The sequence below is a fragment of the Lithobates pipiens genome, unplaced genomic scaffold (genome assembly GCF_037356315.1).
Source record: "Lithobates pipiens isolate NorthernLeopardFrog02 unplaced genomic scaffold, aLitPip1_a1.2 Scaffold_19, whole genome shotgun sequence".
Taxonomy (NCBI): domain Eukaryota; kingdom Metazoa; phylum Chordata; class Amphibia; order Anura; family Ranidae; genus Lithobates; species Lithobates pipiens.
The window spans coordinates 419,460,906-419,480,583 of NW_027507764.1; the positions used below are offsets into that span (position 1 = coordinate 419,460,906).

At 42.7% G+C, this 19,678-nt stretch overlaps 1 protein-coding gene across 1 annotated transcript in view; it reads right to left on the reverse strand.

The window, feature by feature from the left end:
• The window catches only part of ROCK1 (Rho associated coiled-coil containing protein kinase 1), a gene marked incomplete in the record, with an annotated part of 198,119 nt that overhangs the window by 74,529 nt on the left and 103,912 nt on the right, over nt 1-19,678 (reverse strand). Inside the window, 4 exon segments of the mRNA XM_077492551.1 lie at nt 10,330-10,436; nt 14,682-14,928; nt 15,294-15,385; nt 18,268-18,403. Of these exon segments, the coding sequence (XP_077348677.1) occupies nt 10,330-10,436; nt 14,682-14,928; nt 15,294-15,385; nt 18,268-18,403 (582 nt within the window).

Consider the following 19,678-nt stretch of genomic DNA (forward strand, 5'->3'; position numbering starts at 1 on the left):
AAACTGCTGGGCCTGCTGACATTGCATTCAAGATGGTGGTGCTAAGCAGCAGACTCAGTGCTTTTGGACATCTACATAAAGAAGACTTTTACAGGTAAAATAACATGCCTAAAATGTTAAATACAATTATAATCTTATTGAAAGAATGTTGTTGAAAAATACCTGGCAGCAGGGTCTCTAACCACCAAAATTACTCAATATGTGTGCAAAAAGAAAACTGTCTAAATTTGGAATGGTTATGGAAACAAAGCTGGCCAGTTTGAAAAAAAAAATACCACGATAATTATAGTCAATTTTTTTATTGGTTTTCTTTGATCTGTGGACCCCTTTATCTTCAGATTTTTTTTTATTATTTTTACATCAACAAAACTAACACAACTACAAAACACAATACACATTGAGCAGAATATTAATGCATCACTGAAACCCTCACCTGATGACATTTTCAAATGCTTAACTAAGATATAAATCAGCAGTCAGGATAAAAGCATAACAAAGATTATGACTAAGGGTCATAATGAGTCCTTTCAGTCACCACAATGACAACCAACTCATATAGAGCAAAACACCCCCAAAAAGGCAACTATAGAAGAACGTATCAGCAACCATCCATGTAGTCTGTATAACAGTAGACGTAACAGTATCATATCAAAAGTTGGTGTGGGTATCCAAGGCTATATAGGCCAGCCACTTAGCCCAGATTTTATCATACTTGCAGGGACAACCCCTGTTCATGTAGGTATCTCTATGTAATGGTAAGCTGTTATTGACCAACTGTTTCCAATACAAGTGTGGGCAAGGAAGGTTTTTTCCAATACAGGGCAACAGCTTTTATGGCATAAAACAATGTAATATATTGGCAAAATGTCCGCTCCGCTTCTGTAGGAACAATATTCTCAACCAAACCCAACAGGAATACAGACATAAAAAAGCAACAAAGGGGCTGATATAATGGAATAGAACAAAGCCACCACATCCACTCAAAAACCTACTATATGTGGACAGGTCCAGAAGATGTGTGAGAAGACACCCGGAGCCACACCACACAGCCAACAATCACAAGAGCATGTAGGATTCATCGAAGTCGGAATGGCATAAAGTAGGCTCTATGCACCAATATAAATGGAATCAAACCGTCTCTCAATGAGACTAAGGAACAAAAAGGGAAAGTCCCACACATCATCCCAGTCGCTATTGTTTAAATCGGGAATATCCCGCAACCATCTAGCCATCTAACACTGGAAGAGAAATAAAAAGAATATGCAAGTAGGTTTCTCCAATCAGACCGAAGTGCCTTTCCCAAAATAGATTGTTTAATTATTAGATTAGCTTGTGAGAACTGGACATGAAGGCATGGGAAAGCTGGTAATATCTAAGCAAATGGTAGTTGGGTAAATTAAAGGTTGCGTTAAGTAAAGAAAAAGAGGATAACTTCTGATTAGTGACAATCTGAGAGACCAACTTAACATTGTATTTAGGTGGACCCCTTTATCTTACCTATTTGCAACTCAGGCGAGAAATTCACAAACTCACCCTGTGCAGCCTGCATGGTCTCTCACTTACACAAAGCATAACATATCAAAGACCAATACTAAAAATATTTGAACAGCTACTGCTCAAATCAGCCATAACATGCTACGTATTTAGGGACATAGACAGACCTCACAAAGCAGTTTCAAGTACCAGCGTGAAGCGCTCTCTGGAATCATATTTGGGTGGATTACATAGAACTCAAATTTAGGCAGTTTGAGAGGACTTTAAGCAAAGCGGGTGTGCTTCTAGGACAACATCACAGACTGCATTTGTTGTATGTTGCTTAAAACAGTTTAACCACTTTATGAGACCAGGCTTTTTTCTGACACTTGTTTACATGTCAATCAGTATTTTGGCTAGAAAATTACTTAAAACCCCCAAATATATATATTATATACACACACACACACACACACATCTAGCCTATCTCTATACACACATACATACAGTTGTGCTCATAAGTTTACATACCTTGGCAGAATTTATGACTTCTTGCCCATTTTTCAGAGAATATGCAAGATAACACAAAAATGTTTCTTTCACTCATGGTTAGTGTTTGGCTGAAGCCATTTATTATCAACTGTGTTTACTCTGTTTAAATCATAATTACAACAGAAATGACCATGATCAAGTTTACATACCCCAGTTCTTAAAACCGTGTATTGGCCCATTTAACATCTATGACAGCTTGAAGTCTTCTGTGGTATTTGTGAATAAGGCTCTTTACCTTCTCAGATGGTAAAGCTGCCCATTCCTCTTGGTAAAAAGGCTCCAGTCCCTGTAAATTCTTGGGCTGGGGCGTGGCTTGACAATGGAGCTGTGAGGTTGCACATACGTGGAGTTCCGTGACACAATCTTTACAGGCTTGCAGACCAGGACTCCTTTTCTATGTCCACACTGGGACGGTACCCCAGCACTCCAGCCGCGAATAAAACCCGGGACATCTCCAGCTATTTTCTCCGCGGCCCCCTATCTCAGCCGAGGGCTGCAGGATCCAAGATGGCGCTGCCGCGCACGAGTGCCTCCGTCTCGGCCCAGGCCAAGAAATCGCTGAAAGACCCTCTCCCGGCGCACGCTGGAGCCTTGCATATCAGGACCTAGGTCGGATTCACCGATCCCCCCCATCCAGACATTCCGCAGGCGGAAGGCTCACAGCTGACCCTGTTAGCTGGATCTCCGAGCTGCCCACCCATGGAGTCATGGCGGGAGATGCTGGTGCTACTCCCCACAAAGCAGGACATCGCGGAATCCACAGCCACAATAGTGAGTAACCTGACTAAGGAAATTAATGAGCTCAACAACCGCATTGATTTGGTGGATTCACGGGTGGCGACAGTGGAGGCAGCGACGGACACATTAGATGCCAGGGTGCTCGCTTTAGAGGAGGCCCAGCAGGTATACAGATGCCACCTCAGAGCGCTACAGCTCTCCGTTGACGACGGGGAGAACCGCAGTCGTAGGAACAATGTGCGGCTGCAGGGTCTCCCCAAGGCCACCTCTGGGAGAGACCTCAAAGTAACTGTCACAGCCATTCTCAACAGGCTGTTAGACAAACCCAAAACAGCGGAACTGGAGTTGGACCGGGTCCACAGGATACAGGGTCCCAGGGGCAGGGACGCCTCCGACCCATGGGACGTATTGGCCAGGGTTCACTTTTACGCTATAAAGGACATCATGCGGCGGGCCTGGACTGCAGGCCCAATTGACTGACTGTGCCACCGTGCAGGTGTTCCCTGACGTTTCCCGCCTCACACTGCGGATGCGGGGCATGTTACGCCCTTTGCTGGAGGTAGTGAGAAGCGTCGGGGCCACCTATCGCTGGGGGCACACTTTCCATTTGATAGTGCTCAAGGGCACGATACCTTTAGCTTACGGTGGCCAGACCAACTCCCGGACCCATTTGCATTCCTAGGGGTGCGGAAGATCCCCGTTCCAGACTGGTTGGATTTCCCGCTCACAGCAGACCCCGCAAGACGCCCTCCGCCTAGACCTCAAAGATCAGGCAGACGCAGATACTGTTCCTGGTCCAGAAGGGACCCCAGGGATACCCCCATCTACCCTGAACCATAACGCCCAAGATGGAGGCCCTTTCCCCCACGATGAGCAGTTTGTATACGGTTATCTCTGACGGACTACGGTCCGTCATCGGCTGGGAGGTGAGGAGATGGTCTCCCATATTGGGGGGTCCCGTTGGCCGGCGGTTGACTGCTCCATTGTCAATGATATGGGTTATGTTGTGTTCTGTTTTTTCAATTGTTATGATGGGCTGTACTGGGGGATGGGGACAAGTGTTAGCTTTGTATTTTTGACTCCGGTCACAGTTATATAGGTACGAACAGTGAAATGGGCTCTATGGCCCGATCACACGGCTCCTCTTGCTCTGACTACATTAGTCTCCCACGTCCCATCCATAGGCCGCGCTTTCATGTGCTACGCTTGTATTAGCAGTTTAGGGCACCCGCGCAGTTGCCTCCGTAACACGCTTCTTTGGTGCCAACTTTTCTTTCTTCCGCTTTTCTCTGTCTCTGTTCTGCACTCAGCCCTCTCTCTCCAACCAACTTTTCCACCCCCTTTGTTGCTCCCTTCCCTACTCCCAGTTTTAGTCTGGCAGCGGGGCTCTCCCCACCCCCCCTTTTTTTTCTTCCCCTCGCTGTGTCCATGCCTCCTCCTGGAGACACTACCCCCGGATTTCTGTCCAGGGGCATTAAAATCCCATCCTTGAACACTAGGGGCCTCTCCACCCCAGAGAAGCGCTCATGACTCCTCGCTGACCTCAAAAGCTCTCGCACTCAGATAGCGTTTCTACAGGAAACTTATTTTAAGCAGCAGGCAGTGCCCAGGCTGGGTAATAGAAATTTACCCACTGCATACCACGCTCCCTCCCCCATCTCGAAATCCAAGGGGGTCAGTATATTGATCACAAAATCAATACCATGGACCTTACTGGAAGAAAGGGCTGACCCGCTAGGTCGGTTACACCTTCTCAAGGGCAAGATTGGACAGACCATCGTGACCTTGCTGTGTATTTCCCCAATTTGGGCCATCTATCATTCCTTAGAGCGTTAACCCCTATCATTCTTGAAGTCAGGGAAGGGGTGTTCCTGATGGGTGGAGACTTCAATTATGCGCAAGAGCCTTTGATTGATGTCTCACGTGGAGTGTCGCACCTCTCCTATTCACTCAAGCATCTGAAGGCTGAGTTGTTGGGTTTGAATCTGGTCGATCAGTGGCGGGTTTTGCACCCAGACGGTAGAGACTATGCATACTTCTCCTCGGTCCATCACACATACTCCAAGATTGACTTCTTTCAAATCCAGCATAAAGACCTGCCATTAGTCTCCACTGCATTGATTGACCATGTCTCTCTCTCTCAGATCATGCTCCGATCCATGTCATCCTGAACTGGGACCTGGGCTCCCGGGCACCGCCCACTTGGAAGCTTAATGAATCCCTGCTACAGTCCCCGGAGACCCATGAGGCGGTAGGGGAAGCTATTCAATACTTCAGGGACAACGTGAACCCAACCACGAGTCCTTTATGTGTATGGGAGGCTCACAAGTGCGGGGTGTGCTGATCCGTACTGGGGCCCAGGAAAAACGTGAAAAAAATGCAATGATCGAGTCTCTGATTCACAGGGTGCGCTCTCTCGAACTCCTCCATAAAAGATACCTGGCGGCAACTCACGTGGATGATCTCACTCGATCGAGGGCAGAGTTGCGCGATCTAGTCTATCAAAAAACGATTCAAAGCTTGTCATGGGCAAGATGCTTGTTTTTTTTTTTAATTCTCCGACAAGCCCAGTGCTATGCTTGCAAGGGCCTTGAGGGGTCCGAGACAGCGCACATTTATCCCGCACATCACCACTACAACTGGGTCTAGGGTCCATTCTTCTAGGGACATTGCTCAAGAGTTTCATGACTACTACCAGAAACTCTACAATATTGGAAAGGCGTAATCCGTGGCGTCGGCTTCTCTGAAACGGGCAGAGGCGGGGGAGTACATACGGTCGTCCGGCATGCCTACCTTACCTACCGAATTCCGTTCATTACTGAATCGGATATTTCAGCGGACAAATTCCGGTCGGTGGCGGCCCAAACAAAACCGCGTAAGGCACCGAGACCGGATGGCTTTACCCTGACCTACTACACGACATACATGGTGTCCCTGACTCAACATTTCATGAATGCTTACAATTGCCTAAAAGGAGACACGGACGTCCCGACAGACTCCTTGCGGGCGTTTATATCATTGATTCCCAAGGAAGGGAAAGACTTAGCCCAATGCAGAAATGACTGTCCCATAGCACTCCTGAATGTTGACCTGAAACTTTGAGAAAATTTTATCAAACAGAATAATACCGTATATCCCGAATCTGATCCACTTTGACCAGGTGGGGTTTGTGCCGATGCAGGAGGCGAGAGATAATACGGTTTGAGTTCTCAACCTCATCCATGCAGCATGCGTCCAAGGCAGGCCCCTTCTCATGCTTCTACAGATGCGGAAAAGGCCTTTGACAAGGTGGCCCGGCATTTCATGCGGGCCGCCCTGGAACACATTGGCTTGGGCCCTAACATGCTAAGATAGGTTATGTCACTATATTCGAACACGGCGGCGGCAGTCCGGGTTAACGAGTGGTGCTCGAAATCGTTTACAATCGCCAACGGGAGGAGGCAGGAGTGTCTCCTGTCCCCCCTAATTTTCATTCTGACGCTGGAGCCCCTGATGTGCCACGTCAGGAGTGATCCGAAAATTGTCGGCATACAAAAATCATCTGCGCACCATAAAATCGCAGCGGACGCAGATGACCTGATTTTTTTGTCTCTAACCCACATACGTCCCTCCCTAACATTCTAGAAGCTCGCAGGCGCTATGGTAATCTGTCTAACTACAAGATTAACTGCACCAAGTCGGCTGCGTTGAACGTCTCGGTCCCTGATGGCTAACTCCAGGTCCACCGCTCGTCCTTCCCATTCCGATGGCTCCATACGTTATTTGGGGGTTGACATCGCAGTGGACTTGTCGCGGTTGTATTCACTCAATTTTATCCCCCTCCTGCGCAGACTGAAATCAGACCTGTGAAATTGGCATGCCCTGACCCTGACGTGGTTTGGTCGGTGCAATGCGTTCAAAATGACGGCCCTCCAACGGATTTTATACCTATTCCAAACGCTGCCCATTTGGATACCCCCTAACTTCTTTCAACAGTTGAAGGTCCTACTTCGGGACTTTATCTGGGCGCAGAAACTGCCGAGAGCCCGCCTGCAACTGCTAGCCAAACCAAAAGACAGAAGAGGCTTGGGCCTCCCCGATCTCCGTCAATACCACGGAGCAACTCTTCTCGTGAAAGTGGTGGACTGGCATTGCAATCAGCCGCACAAACAATGGGTGGAGATGGAGATCGAGGATGTGTCCATTCCCTTATTGACTTCCCCCTGGCTTTCGTCCTCCCCTCAAAGGATCTTTTGGATCACCCCCTGGTGGGAGCCACACTTTCTGTAGTACGGAGATTGTTCCGCCACACGCACATTGCCCCCCTACCTTGGCCTATGACTCCCATTATAGGCAATCCTGAATTCCCACCGGGATTTACCAACAAGAGACTACGGCAGTTGACGGTAGGAGGGAAACATTGCCTAGGAGAAATCTGGCCTTCGGGGGAGCTTCCGACCACACAATCACAGATCTTACTGACCCTCCGCTTGACTTGTTTAGTACATTCCAACTTCGCCATTTCCTTTGAGCCATCCAAAGAGGTCCCTACAATCCACGAACCCTGAATTTGAATCCCTCTGCCATAAGGGTGAACCAGTGCGACATAACCTCTTACCCTCTCCCTTTTGTATAACCGTCTGACTAGCCTGGAAGGGGAGTCAGACCCCTCGTTTATCCGTCAATGGGAAAAAGACCTGGACACGAAATTTACCCCACAGCAGATAGGGAAAATTTTAACACATAAAGCCTCCATTGCGAGCCAATACCAGGAATCAGGGTATAAGATAGTTACACCCTGGTATAGGGTCCTGTTTATCCTGCATAAAATGAACAGTACGATCCCAGACACCTGTTGGAGGTGCGATGCGGCTGTAGGGACAATGAGACATTTTCTGGACATGCCCAACTTTACAGAACTTTTGGGCAGGGGTGACGGCGACGATCAAGACATTAACAAACGATGTCACAAATAACCCGGCGGCGTGCCTCCTCACTGAGAGACCCGTCAGGAAATACAAAAACACCCTCACCATGCAACTATTAAACGCAGCGCGGGAGTGCATACCCGCGCTCTGGAGACGATCCCAGCCCCCCTCCAAAGTCTTGTGGTACTCCAAAATTAATCACATCCTCCGGATGGAGGAACTGTCGGCCACCCTCTACAACACAGAAGAGGCTTTCTGTGATAAATGGAGGCCCTGGAGGTACTTTACTGGTACACGTGAATATGTTTGCAAAGTGAGCAGTACCCCCGACCCAGGAAACTATTGAACACTCCACAGCATTGGCGATGCTTGCTATAGACGGCCCTTCTACTACTACTACTCCCGTTACACCCCCCCTTGTTTTTTACTCCCCGAAACTGCCCCCCCTCTTTCCTCCTATTTCTCTTCCTTCCCCCCTCTTTTCTCCCCTCACTAGATGTGCTCTGCCCACACCATAGCTTATGGGATATCGAGGAATGGTGGGGTTTTGCTCCCCACCGGAGAATGTATAAAATGGTTTCTACAGTTTCTTTACTACCCAGGTTCTTGAAATCTCGGTTACCCCCCCGCCAGACAATGTGTGCAGTTAGACTTGTTCTGGTTATGCATTCACTGCCCTGAATATTGTGGTATGAGCCCCTCTTTTGTGTAAGATGTATGGGGCTCATTCATATGAGCCTAGTGTTACCTTGTTCTCCATTACCGAAAAATTTTAACATTTGGATATGTTGTACAGTTGTATGTTTTCCGCATGTCAATAAAGAATTAAAAAAAAATTCTTGGGCTGTCTTGCATGAACTGCAGGTTTGAGATCTCCCCAGAGTGGTTCAATGATATTGAGGTCACGATACCTAGATGGCCACTCCAGAACCTTCACTTTATTCTGCTGTATCCAATGACAGGTTGACTTGGCCTTGTGTTTTGGATCAGTCATGTTGGAATGTCCAAGTACGTCCTATATGCAGCTTCCTGGCTGATGAATGCAAATGTTCCTCCATTATTTTTTGATAACATACTGCATTCATCTTGCCAACAATTTTGCCCAAATTTCCTGTGCCTTTGTAGCTCCCCAAAACATCAGCGATTATCCTCCGTACCTTTCATCATAGGCCCTTTGGACTCCTCTCCAAATGTAGCGTTTATGGTTGTGGCCAAAAAGCTCAATTTTGGTCTCATTACTCCAAATGACTTTGTGCAAGGTGGTTTGAGGCTTGTGTCTGTGCTGTTTGGCGTATTGTAAGCGGAATACTTTGTGGCATTTGCATAGTAATGTCTTTCTTCTGGTGGCTCGACCATGTAGCCATATTTCTGCAAGTGCCTCTTGAAACAGCCACACCACATGTTTCAGAGTCCTGTATTTCACCTGAAGTTATTTGTGGGATTTTCTTGGCATCCCAAATATTCCTGGCAGTTGTGGCTGAATTGTTAGTGGTTTGGTTTTAACAGAATCTTAGTGGTTTGGTTTTAACAGAACTCCTCATTTTACACTTTTTGATTAGAGTTTGAACACTTAATAGGCAATCTCAATACCTTGTATCTCTTTTTATATCCCTTTCCCGTTTTATACCATTCAACTACCTTTTCCCGCAGGTCCTTTGACAATTCTTTTGCTTTCCCCATGACTCAGAATCCAGAAACGCCAGTGCAGCACTGGATGAAAGATGCAGGGGTCTGTCAAGAGTCCAGAAGCTCAATGACCTTTTATACACACGAATTACAAGCAACCAGATGACAGGTGAGGATGGTTACCTTTAGGCCTCATGCACACTGGACATTTTTACAGCAGCTGTTTTTGGCTTCAGATGTTTTTTCTAAAGTCAATAAACTCTCCATCATACATCCATTGAAAATAAATAAAATTATATATATTTTATATATATTTTATATATATATATATATATATATATATATATATATATATATATATATATATATATATATATATATATATATATATATATATATATATATATCTCTAGATAGATAGCTATATCTAGAAAGATTATTTTAATGTCCAGTGTGCATGAGGTCTCAATAGCCATTCAAACCCCTTTGTGTTAACTTGTGTGCATGTTATCAGGCCAAAATCACCAGGGTATGTAAACTTTTGATCAGGGTCATTTGGGTAGTTTCTGTTGCCATTAAGATTTAAAAAGAGTAAACACAGTTGACCGATAATAAATGGCTTCAGCCACACGTTTTTGTGTTATTCAAAGTCTTTCAAAAAATTCAGATCATAGACTCAAATTCTGCCAGGGTATGTAAACTTATGAACACAACTGTGTGTCTATTGTTTTTTATAATACATACATATATATATATATATATATATATATGGAGGTCGCTCCCGTCACTTTTTTTCTCTTGCTGTCAGGGAAAACTTGTCAGAACTGACTCATGCTGATAGAGTAACAAAGCAGCAGACAGAAATTACACTTAGTGCTCTGGATACAGACAAGTACACACAACAGAGGGATATGCTTTGTTCATATTTCAGGTCAGAGGTTTCTAACTACTTTACCAAAATTATTTGTGCATAGGAAGACAAAAAGAATAAAAAGTTAGAAAGCACATCTTTTCATCTTTTTAAACAGCTTACTTTTTCAGAACGGTTTAAGAGATCCAATGCCTCTTTTCTGTCCAATTCTGCCCTTTCAAGATTGTGTTTGAGATGTTTCAGTTCTTCTTGTAGCGATGTCATCCGAGCTGTTTCACAAGATGAAAATTTTTAAGCTACATAAAAGCGTCTTAAAACATTAAAAGCATACTTGTAAAAATTACTTTAATATCCCCTCATTATGCTCAGTATAGTAAACATTAGTATATTATGATCACATGCCATTTAAAAAACCTGCCAGCACTGAAAATGATCAACATGAAAGAGCAAAGTTGCCAATCATTTAAACAATGTTCAGTTGCTTTTTTATGCGTTAAATGCTTTGACGTCCACCAACATGGAATTACAAAACGGTTTGTATATTTTGGTTATCATGGCAACATATCAGAAAAGCTGCACCAGTACACAATTTTACAAATTTCTCAGAGCTTACTAATGCTTCAGTTATTAGCCCACGTACACTAATTAAACGACCCAGAATAGCCCGTTTACTATGAAAAATAAGGCTTCGCATTTTTTTTTTCATTAACCACTTCAATACCAGAACTTTCGTCCCTTTCTGCCCAGGCCAATTATCAGTTTTCAGTGCTGTCGCACTTTGAATGGCAATTGCACGGTCATGCTACACTGTACCCAAACATATTTTATATCATTTTGTTCTCACAAATAGAACAAATAAAAACAGACCGCAAATTTTGACCGGGAAAAAAAAAATTCCTTTGTTTCGGTTATAAAATGTTGTAAATAAGTTTTCTCCTTCACTAATGGGCATTAATAAAAAACGCAGGGATGATCAAAGACCACCAAAAGAAAGTTCTATTCGTGGGGGGGGGGGAAAAGACATCAATTTTAATTGGGTACAGTGTCACACACCTGCACAATTGTTGGTTAAAGTAACACAAGGCCATATCTCAAAAAATGGCCTGTCTTTAAGGGGGTAAATCCTCCAGGGGCTGAAGTGGTTAAAACCTGTATATCACATTTTTTAGCCTGAAATGAAAACAGTTTTTGTTTTATTCAGGTGTATTTACTCAATTTAACACCATCACAAAAAAATTAACACAAATCACTGAGCTGGAAAAAGGCTTAACCCCTTGTGTCAGTATTTTGTTAAACAGCCTTAGGCTTTAATTACAGCTTTTAGTGTGTTTGGATATGTCTCTATTAACTTTGCACATCTATCTGTACTTTGCAATATTTGCCTACTCTTTGTAGAACTGCTCAAGTTCATTTAAATGTAATAGTCACCGTTTGTGGACTGCAGTTTACAACTCATTCCACAGGTTTTCAATGGGGATCAAGTCTGGGCTCCGACTAGACCATGCAAGGACATTCACCCTTTTTGCCTTCAACCACTGTGGGGTAATTTTTACTGTGTTCTTTGGGTCATTTTCATGTTGGAAGGTAAACCTTCTTACCGTTGACACCTTTCTGGCAGAGGGCAGCAGATTTTCCTTAAGAATGTGATGGTATTTTGCTCCATCGCCTTTTCCTTCGACCCTGACAAGTGCTTCTGTCCCTCCTAAAAAACACCCCCATAACAGGATATTACCACCTTCATGCTTTACTGTAAGAATGGTGTTATTTGGGTGGTGAGCTGTATTGGATTTCTGTGAGACATATCGTTTGGTGTTGAGGCCAAATCATTAAATTTTAGTCTCATCTGTACATAACACCCTTTCCATGTGGCCTCGGAATCTTCAAGGTGGGTTTTGCAAAGCTCAGTTGTGACCTCATGTAGTATTTAAGTGGTGGCTTTTTTCTTGCAACTTTCTCATAGAAGCCACATTTGTGGAGAATTTGTGATATTGTTGTCACATGCACACAATGACCGCTCTGTCATAAATTTCTGCAACTGCTTTAGAGTTGCTGTAGGCCTCTTGGTAGCACCTGTGACCCGTTTCCTCCTGTCCCTTTCATCCAGTTTGGAGCGGCGTCCTGATCCAGGGAGGGTCTGTGTTGTACCAAATAACATCCACCAATGACAGACTTCGCTGTGCTCCTAAGCATTGATAAAGCCTTTGTTTTTTTTTGTATCCATCTCTTTTCATGCTGTGCTAAACAAAATGATGACAGCTGATCACAGGTGAAAGTAAAATGGCTTTGTGTGCCATTGAGAAGGTGATTAGCTACACCTGATTGAGTTTACAAGTCATTTTTAGGAGGGGGTGATCCTTTTTCCAACTCCGTGATATTGTTTTGGAAATTTAAATTGTATGCCAACATGTTGGTGTTATAGGTTTCAATTGAATGTCAAGGCATTAAGACATGAGTAAATACAGCTGGATAAAACAAAAACCGTGTCATTTCAGGCTAAAAAGCAACAAAATTTGATTTTGGGGGGATTATTTTCTATACACAATGTATACAGACGGACGTAAGCAGTGATGACACGGGTTGACATACTTGTCGTGCAAACTCTCTAGAACATGTGGCAGCACTCTGTCTGACCACTGTGTGCACCAGACACAGCAAATCACGATTGCTGTACTGGACTGCAATTAGTGGCTCTGGTACTATGAGTGATGTGTTCAATTACAGCGATCAGTGTTAGAGTAATGGAAAAGACTGTCATTCATGGTGCCTTGTTAAGTACGGTGTGATCTCAGCAATTGGTCACAGCAAGTACAGAGTACCAGGGCCAATCACAGTGGCTCTGTACCTTTTGTTAACTGTGACCACTCACAAAATCACTGTAACAAAGGTTTCATGAATAAAACCTTTTAACAGTTTTACATTTTGCTTATACAGTGATCACCACTGTAATAAGCAGTAAGCGGGTCAAAAAACAAAACAAAAAAATCCCTGATCACTCAGAGTAGCAGTGTCACTACGGTGACATTAAACTACTCTGGTGATAGCATGTCAAAAAAATAAATAAAAACCTCCCTGCCCCTGATCACCGCCACAAGTTCCAGTGTCCCTAATCACTGCCACACCAGTCCCAGAGTCCATGGTCACCACCTCCACCACAATTACTGTGTCTCTGATCAAAGCCACAGCAGTCAGTGTCACCATAAGGACTTGGGCAAAACGCTATGAAGAGCTGTCTGTGTTCGGGCCCGTCTTCAGACAACATTTAACAGGCAGTAAGGAGCATTGTATCACCTCATCACCATCTGCTTTAGGCCCTTGGACCATTCACCAGCATCCCCACTGATTTGAATACATCACGATTGGTGGGCGTAGATAGGGTATAATTTCTGGCATAGCTGAAAAGCATCACAGCCATGGCATGTGTACACCCCCAGTCAACTCCTCCTACAGTGAGGGGGGTAGAGCTTGAGGGGCTGTCAATCCTCCTACGTTAACCCATTTCCAAAATGCAAATGTGCTCTTCAGCTCCAATAATGAGGAAGCTTCTGGTGCTCAGCCTGCACACCCTACTCACAAAGTGAGCTTTCATAGACAGGATCACATCTGGAGCTGTGCCATAGCACTGCATCTAGAGATGGCTTGCAGCTAACCAACACAGTACACTCCAATCTAGAAAAAAAAAAGCACAATGCAGGGCCCAATATCCAAAGTCGCATTCCAGGGTAGCCCAATGCATCCAGTTCAGTGGGATACAACACACAAAAGTTAAGGAAAAGCCAATCCATATAGTTGTGTAAAATGCAGCTCAGAAGCAAAGTAACAGGAATCTTAAAAGTGTAGAATTAGATGTAAGAACTTTATTAGGAAACATTATATCCATTCAGTTCAGATGGATGATGTAAAGTCTATCCTGTTTCCATGGCCAGCAGCAAGGCATAGAACAAAAACTGAATGAATAGGGACCCGTGACAATGTTCAAACTTTTAGCTGGAGGCAGCCCTTTGCTTCTTAAAAAAACGTTTTAAGCAACAAAGTGCTGCCTCTCAAACTTAAGGTTTTTAATCCTGTTTGAGGGATAGAATATAGACTATGATAGCTTTAATTGATGTAATAAATTCTACGAATCTGGTTTTTGTTGGGTTGAGATTATCAGTGTGATGTGCAGAAGTCTCCATGTATATTACAGTGCATGATGTAAGACTATCTGAGAGCAGGCCCCTGTTAATTCAGCCTCTGGTGTTCTAATGCTCGCAACTGGCTACAGAATAAAAAGGCTTTACACCACTTACTACAAAAGTATTAATGCAAATGTCACCGATCTGGCCCAAACTTTCCAATCCTCCTGTAGGCAGCAGCAAAACCCAACAGTATTAGAATTCCTGTGTCCCTCAAGGACAAGAAAGAAAGGTCTTCGAGGCGACAAAACTTAAATAAGTCCAAGACCAGAGTAATGATTTGGCAAATTCGATTTTTACACCACTATATGATCTAAATCTTGTTTTTTTTTTTTTTTTTACCTTGCAAGTCTCCAATCATTTCTGACCCCTGGTTTCTGTCTCTCCGCTCAGAGTCTAAGGCTGCCTGTAACTGAAAGAAATCTTTTTCCACTTGTAGCTTGGCACTTTCTAATAGTCGACATCTATCCTGCAGTTCCCGGTTTAGTGCTTCTAGTTGTGCAATAGTCTTGGTCATCTCATTTTGACCTTTTCTCAGCCTAGCTGCTGTGTCCGACTCCGCTCTTAGGAAGTCATTGGCTTCATCCAACTGGAAAATGAAAAATAAATATCAAAGCAATGCAAGAACACATTATTACACAATAAGGTCTTACCGAACTAATAAAGTATTCATAATACTGAAGAAATATAAGTGAAATACAGAAATATGTGAGTACAGATTTTTAGGCATCAAACATTAAAGCTTAATTTTTTTTTTTATTAAAACAACAAATGTTATACAGTATACCATTTGCCTAGGCCTGGAACCTAGGGAAGTAACAATGAAATAAAATAAAAATAAAAAAAAACAGCCAAAGATTGAGAGTGTGAATTTCGGCTTTAACAAACTGATAAGCTCAAGGAAAAAAAAAAAAAAAAAAAGGACAAAGCACAGGAAAAATAATGCACACGTACCTGCTTTTGCAATTGTATTATTTTTTCATTTGTTATTTGAGAATTCTGACTAACTTTCTTGAGATCCTCCAATTGGTCTTTTAAAGTAGACACTGTATGAAAAAATATAGTTAAATTATCAGGCTATTGTCAGACTACATTACATTCCATCTTCCAGCAAGAACTACAAGAATCATCCTAAAATATGGATTTAAATGCAGCAAGTTAGAAATATGGTGCCACTGCCCTGCCTACGGTTACGCCTTAAGTACCAACAAGCCTGCATAAAACTTTCCACGGATATATCTTCAATCTACAATTAATTTGTGCCTTAGAAGCTATTCAGACTGCCCCTTTCAAGGAATAGGTTAGTTCTGGGTTATAATAGAAACTCAGCATTACAAAAATAAGTGTAAGGGCTTTCTAAATTTTTTCTTTATTATGGTAAGGGCTTGATATGGTGCTATAAAAACAAATCCTTTTCTGTAGTCAGGTAAATATGAATATTGCACTTTATATTGACTTCCAATTAGCAGGCAGGTATAGCTCTAATCACCTGTTAACTTGCCAGTGAATGATCGCCTATGCTACCCACTCAGTCGCAGAGCAGAACAGTTTAGAGAAGGTGTGCCTCTGCTTCAGGTGGGTCTGCCACTTCAATCCTCTATACCTCCCATATGTTCGGGTGTCAGGTCAGCTCCTCTAGCTATGCATAATAAAGAAAGTGGCTGGCATCCGGACAGCTGCACCCTGACTCGTGAGTCAGCTCTAATCGAACGCAAAAATGCGTCAACTTTTTCTCTGCCTCCACTGTGTTGTTCTTCTGCATTTAAGTTTTCAGTAAAGTAGGAGTAGTATATTAATCACTTAATGTCTCAATTAGGAGATCTGCAAGCCATTTTTCCCCATTAAAGTATACCTTGAGGGGTTTCTTTCACGAGACTGATCCTCCAACAATCATGAACATTAATCCAAAAAATAAAAATAAAATTATGGATATTCCCCTTTGAGAAATTAGGTTGTTTCAACGGTTTATTGGTAGATACAAATTGACTTGGAGGTGTACAAAAATCACAGCAAAAACAGCACCGTGTTTGAGGTGTAACCACATTGCGCCCATGCTTTAACAAAAAGACTGCTACAGCGCCAGCTTAAAAAGTCAGGAGGGCATACACGGACATCCTCCTGTTCTCGGGGTGCCCGTGCAGGGTGTGCTCTGTGACCGCCGAGTCTTTGGGACTTGGCTGATCGCAGAGCAGGGTAAAGGGCCAATCACAGCAGGTGCTTTACCAGGTGACAGCTGATGACGGAAGTATTCAGAAGCTGGTTTCCGGCTTTCTTTCTTCACACTGACAGAAGAAAGCCATAAACCGTCTTCTGTTAGAGGAACATCAGTCCCCTTAGTGATCACCAGTGCTGCCAAATCAGTGCCCACCAGTGCCACCAAATCAGTGAAGGAGAAAAATTACCTGTTTGCAAAATTTAATCACAAAATATGAAAAAAAAAAAAAAAAAATTCACAAGTTTCGGTCTTTTTGCAAAAAACAACAAAAAAACAATGGTGATTAAATACCACCAAAAGAAAGCTCTTTACGTTAAAAAATAAAAAGATAATTTCATTTAGGTAGTGTAGCATGACTGCGCAATTGTCAAAGTGCGACAGCTCTGAAAATTGGCCTGGGCAGGAAGGGGGTATAAGTACCCAGTAAGCAAGTGGTTAAAAATTAATGGCACCCAGAACACACACAGCATGTTTTGCCACTATTTCAGTGCAATTTGGAATTGTGGGCAAAATCTAGGGGATTTTGCCCATGATCCCAAATTGCCTCACGTGAACAGGGCCTGAATCTTATTAGGTCTCTAACTTAAAGAGGAACTGCAGTCTGCTCAAATAATTTGTGATAAAAACATCTTAGCCTTTCTGAAGCTTCCCTCCAACCACTTTGCCTATTTTATATATACTGTGATTCTGTACTTGTCAAATAGGCTGCAGAAAGCTACCTTCACTGAGTCTAGATGCAACCATTTTAACTGTGGGCAGCTGAAGCTGCTGCCTGTTCACTTCCTGGATTTACACAGACACAGGAGGCACAACTCCAGCTCTGTAGCTCTCATTGGCCCACTTATGACTCATCCCCCCTGCCTTCCTACGAAACTCGCAGAAGAGTGAGAGCTGTGCATGATGTCTTAAGCCTAGGCTTTTTACCAGACAAGAAACAGGAACTGGGCTGTATAGGGTATTTACTGGCAGAAAAAAATGTTTTACTATCCAAAGTTAAAACAAGGGCAGAATTCATAGACAGACAATTGAAAAAAATGACAAGTTCCACTTGAAGCAGTTAACCATTCAAAGATTCATAAAATAATATGAAACATTTATAGGTGAAACAGAAAACATTCTCTATATTACATGCATTTACAAGTAAGGTGATCAAAGTGGGTTGGCAGTGTTGATTTGCGGCTACAAACCAAGAATGTGATCCATCAACAGAACACATGTACACATTTCCACAAGCAAAGTTTATGTGGTCTTCATTTTATTTCCCTTCTTGACAGCTTTAGTTTAATCATGCAAAATAAATCACAATACTGACAGACAGAGATTGTGTAATTTTATCCAATTATAGAACCATAAAAAGTAACATTAACTAAAATCAGCCATGATTCAGGCCAACGTGACTATTTGAACCATGACGTTCCAACTAGTAATCAAGGCCACATGGTTACATAAACTGCACATAAAACTTACAGGGGGGGTAGGCAACCACCGGCCCTCCAACTGTTTTGAAACTACAAGTCCCATGAGACATTGCAGGACCCTAGCAATCACAGGCATGACCCCTGGAGGCATGATGGGTTTTGTAGTTTTAGCTGGAGGGCTGAGGTTGACTACCCCTTAAATTAACACAACTTGAATTACTAAAATGTTCAAGGTCTCAAGTAATTGGATGATTGCATGAGACATTCCTGCAATGAGATCTAATTGGTAACTTGCCTTCATTTTCCACATTCCTCCTCTTCTCACTCTCCTGTTCTGCCTTTCTTTGGTATTCATTCAATCGATGTTGAAGCATCATTTTTTCCTTTTCAGTCTGAGACACGACTGATTCCAAGTTTTTTCTTTGATTGCCCTAAGGGTACAAATCATGAATGATTAGATCTTACACAAACTATTTTTAGCTGGCATTAGCATTTTTCTAACAATCAGGTACATGGCTATTATAAACAGCTCAATCAGCCAAAACCAGGAAAAGAAAGCAATTATAGAACACATGAAAGATCCATCCAAGCAAGGTGCCCTCCATTTTGACCCCGTGAACCCAACAGGAATTTATTAGCAGAATAAAGCACCACAAGAACCACAAATCAAGCCAAGGAAATGTTTAAATATCACTCTCGCTTGTACAATTTAACTACTTGCCTACCGGGTCAATTCTTTCATACATGTAAAAATCATTTTGTTAGAAAATTTACTTAGAGCCCCCAAACATTATATATTATTTTTAGCAGTGGCCTTAAAAAATAAAATAGCAGTTACAATTTTTTTGTCACACAAATCTTACGCATCGATTTTTCAAGCGCAATTTTTGGGGGAAAATTCACTTTAATGAAGAAGAAAAAAAACACAAAAAATATAACCCAATTTCTTATGTGTAAAATATAAAAGATTTTATGTTGAGTATATAGATATCCAACATGTCATGCTTTAAAATTGAGCATGCTGATGGAATGGCACCCAACCATGGAACTCAAAAGTCTCCATAGGCAAATTTAGTTACCAGTTTGGATTAACAGGAGGTCTATTGCTAGAATTATTGCCCTGACTTTGCAGCAATATCTCACATGTGTGGTATGAACACAGTATACGTATGTGGGTGTGACCTACATGTGCATTCACTACTGCGCATAAGCACAGGGGCACTTTATTTTTTTATTATTTAATTTCTTTATTTTTACACTGCACCTTTAAAAAATATTTTTTAATCACTTGTCCTCTTTATGGAGAGATCAGGGGTCTATTAAAAGCAAAAAATACTTTTTTTTTTTTTTTTAAAGCAAAAGATCAGTAACAAGCCTGGTTTACATGCCGGAGGAACCTGAAGTAAAGTCATGACATCGCTCCGGTCCTCCAAGGCCATAGAGATGAGTGGAGGCTATCCTACTTTTGTAAGGCCAGGAACCATTGAGGGCACCCTTCCCACCGCTTCTAAAAGTAATCCAGTGGCAAATTTGCCACTCGGACCACCTTTTATCTTGTGGAGAATCGCTTACTGAAAAAAAAAAAAAAAAAACAATACCAGGGTTATGGCATATTGCTGCAGCCATAACCCAGTATTCCACTTGCTGACCAGGACGGCAATTGTCTATGGCCCAGTTGGCAAGTGGCCAAGCTAAAACAGCCATTT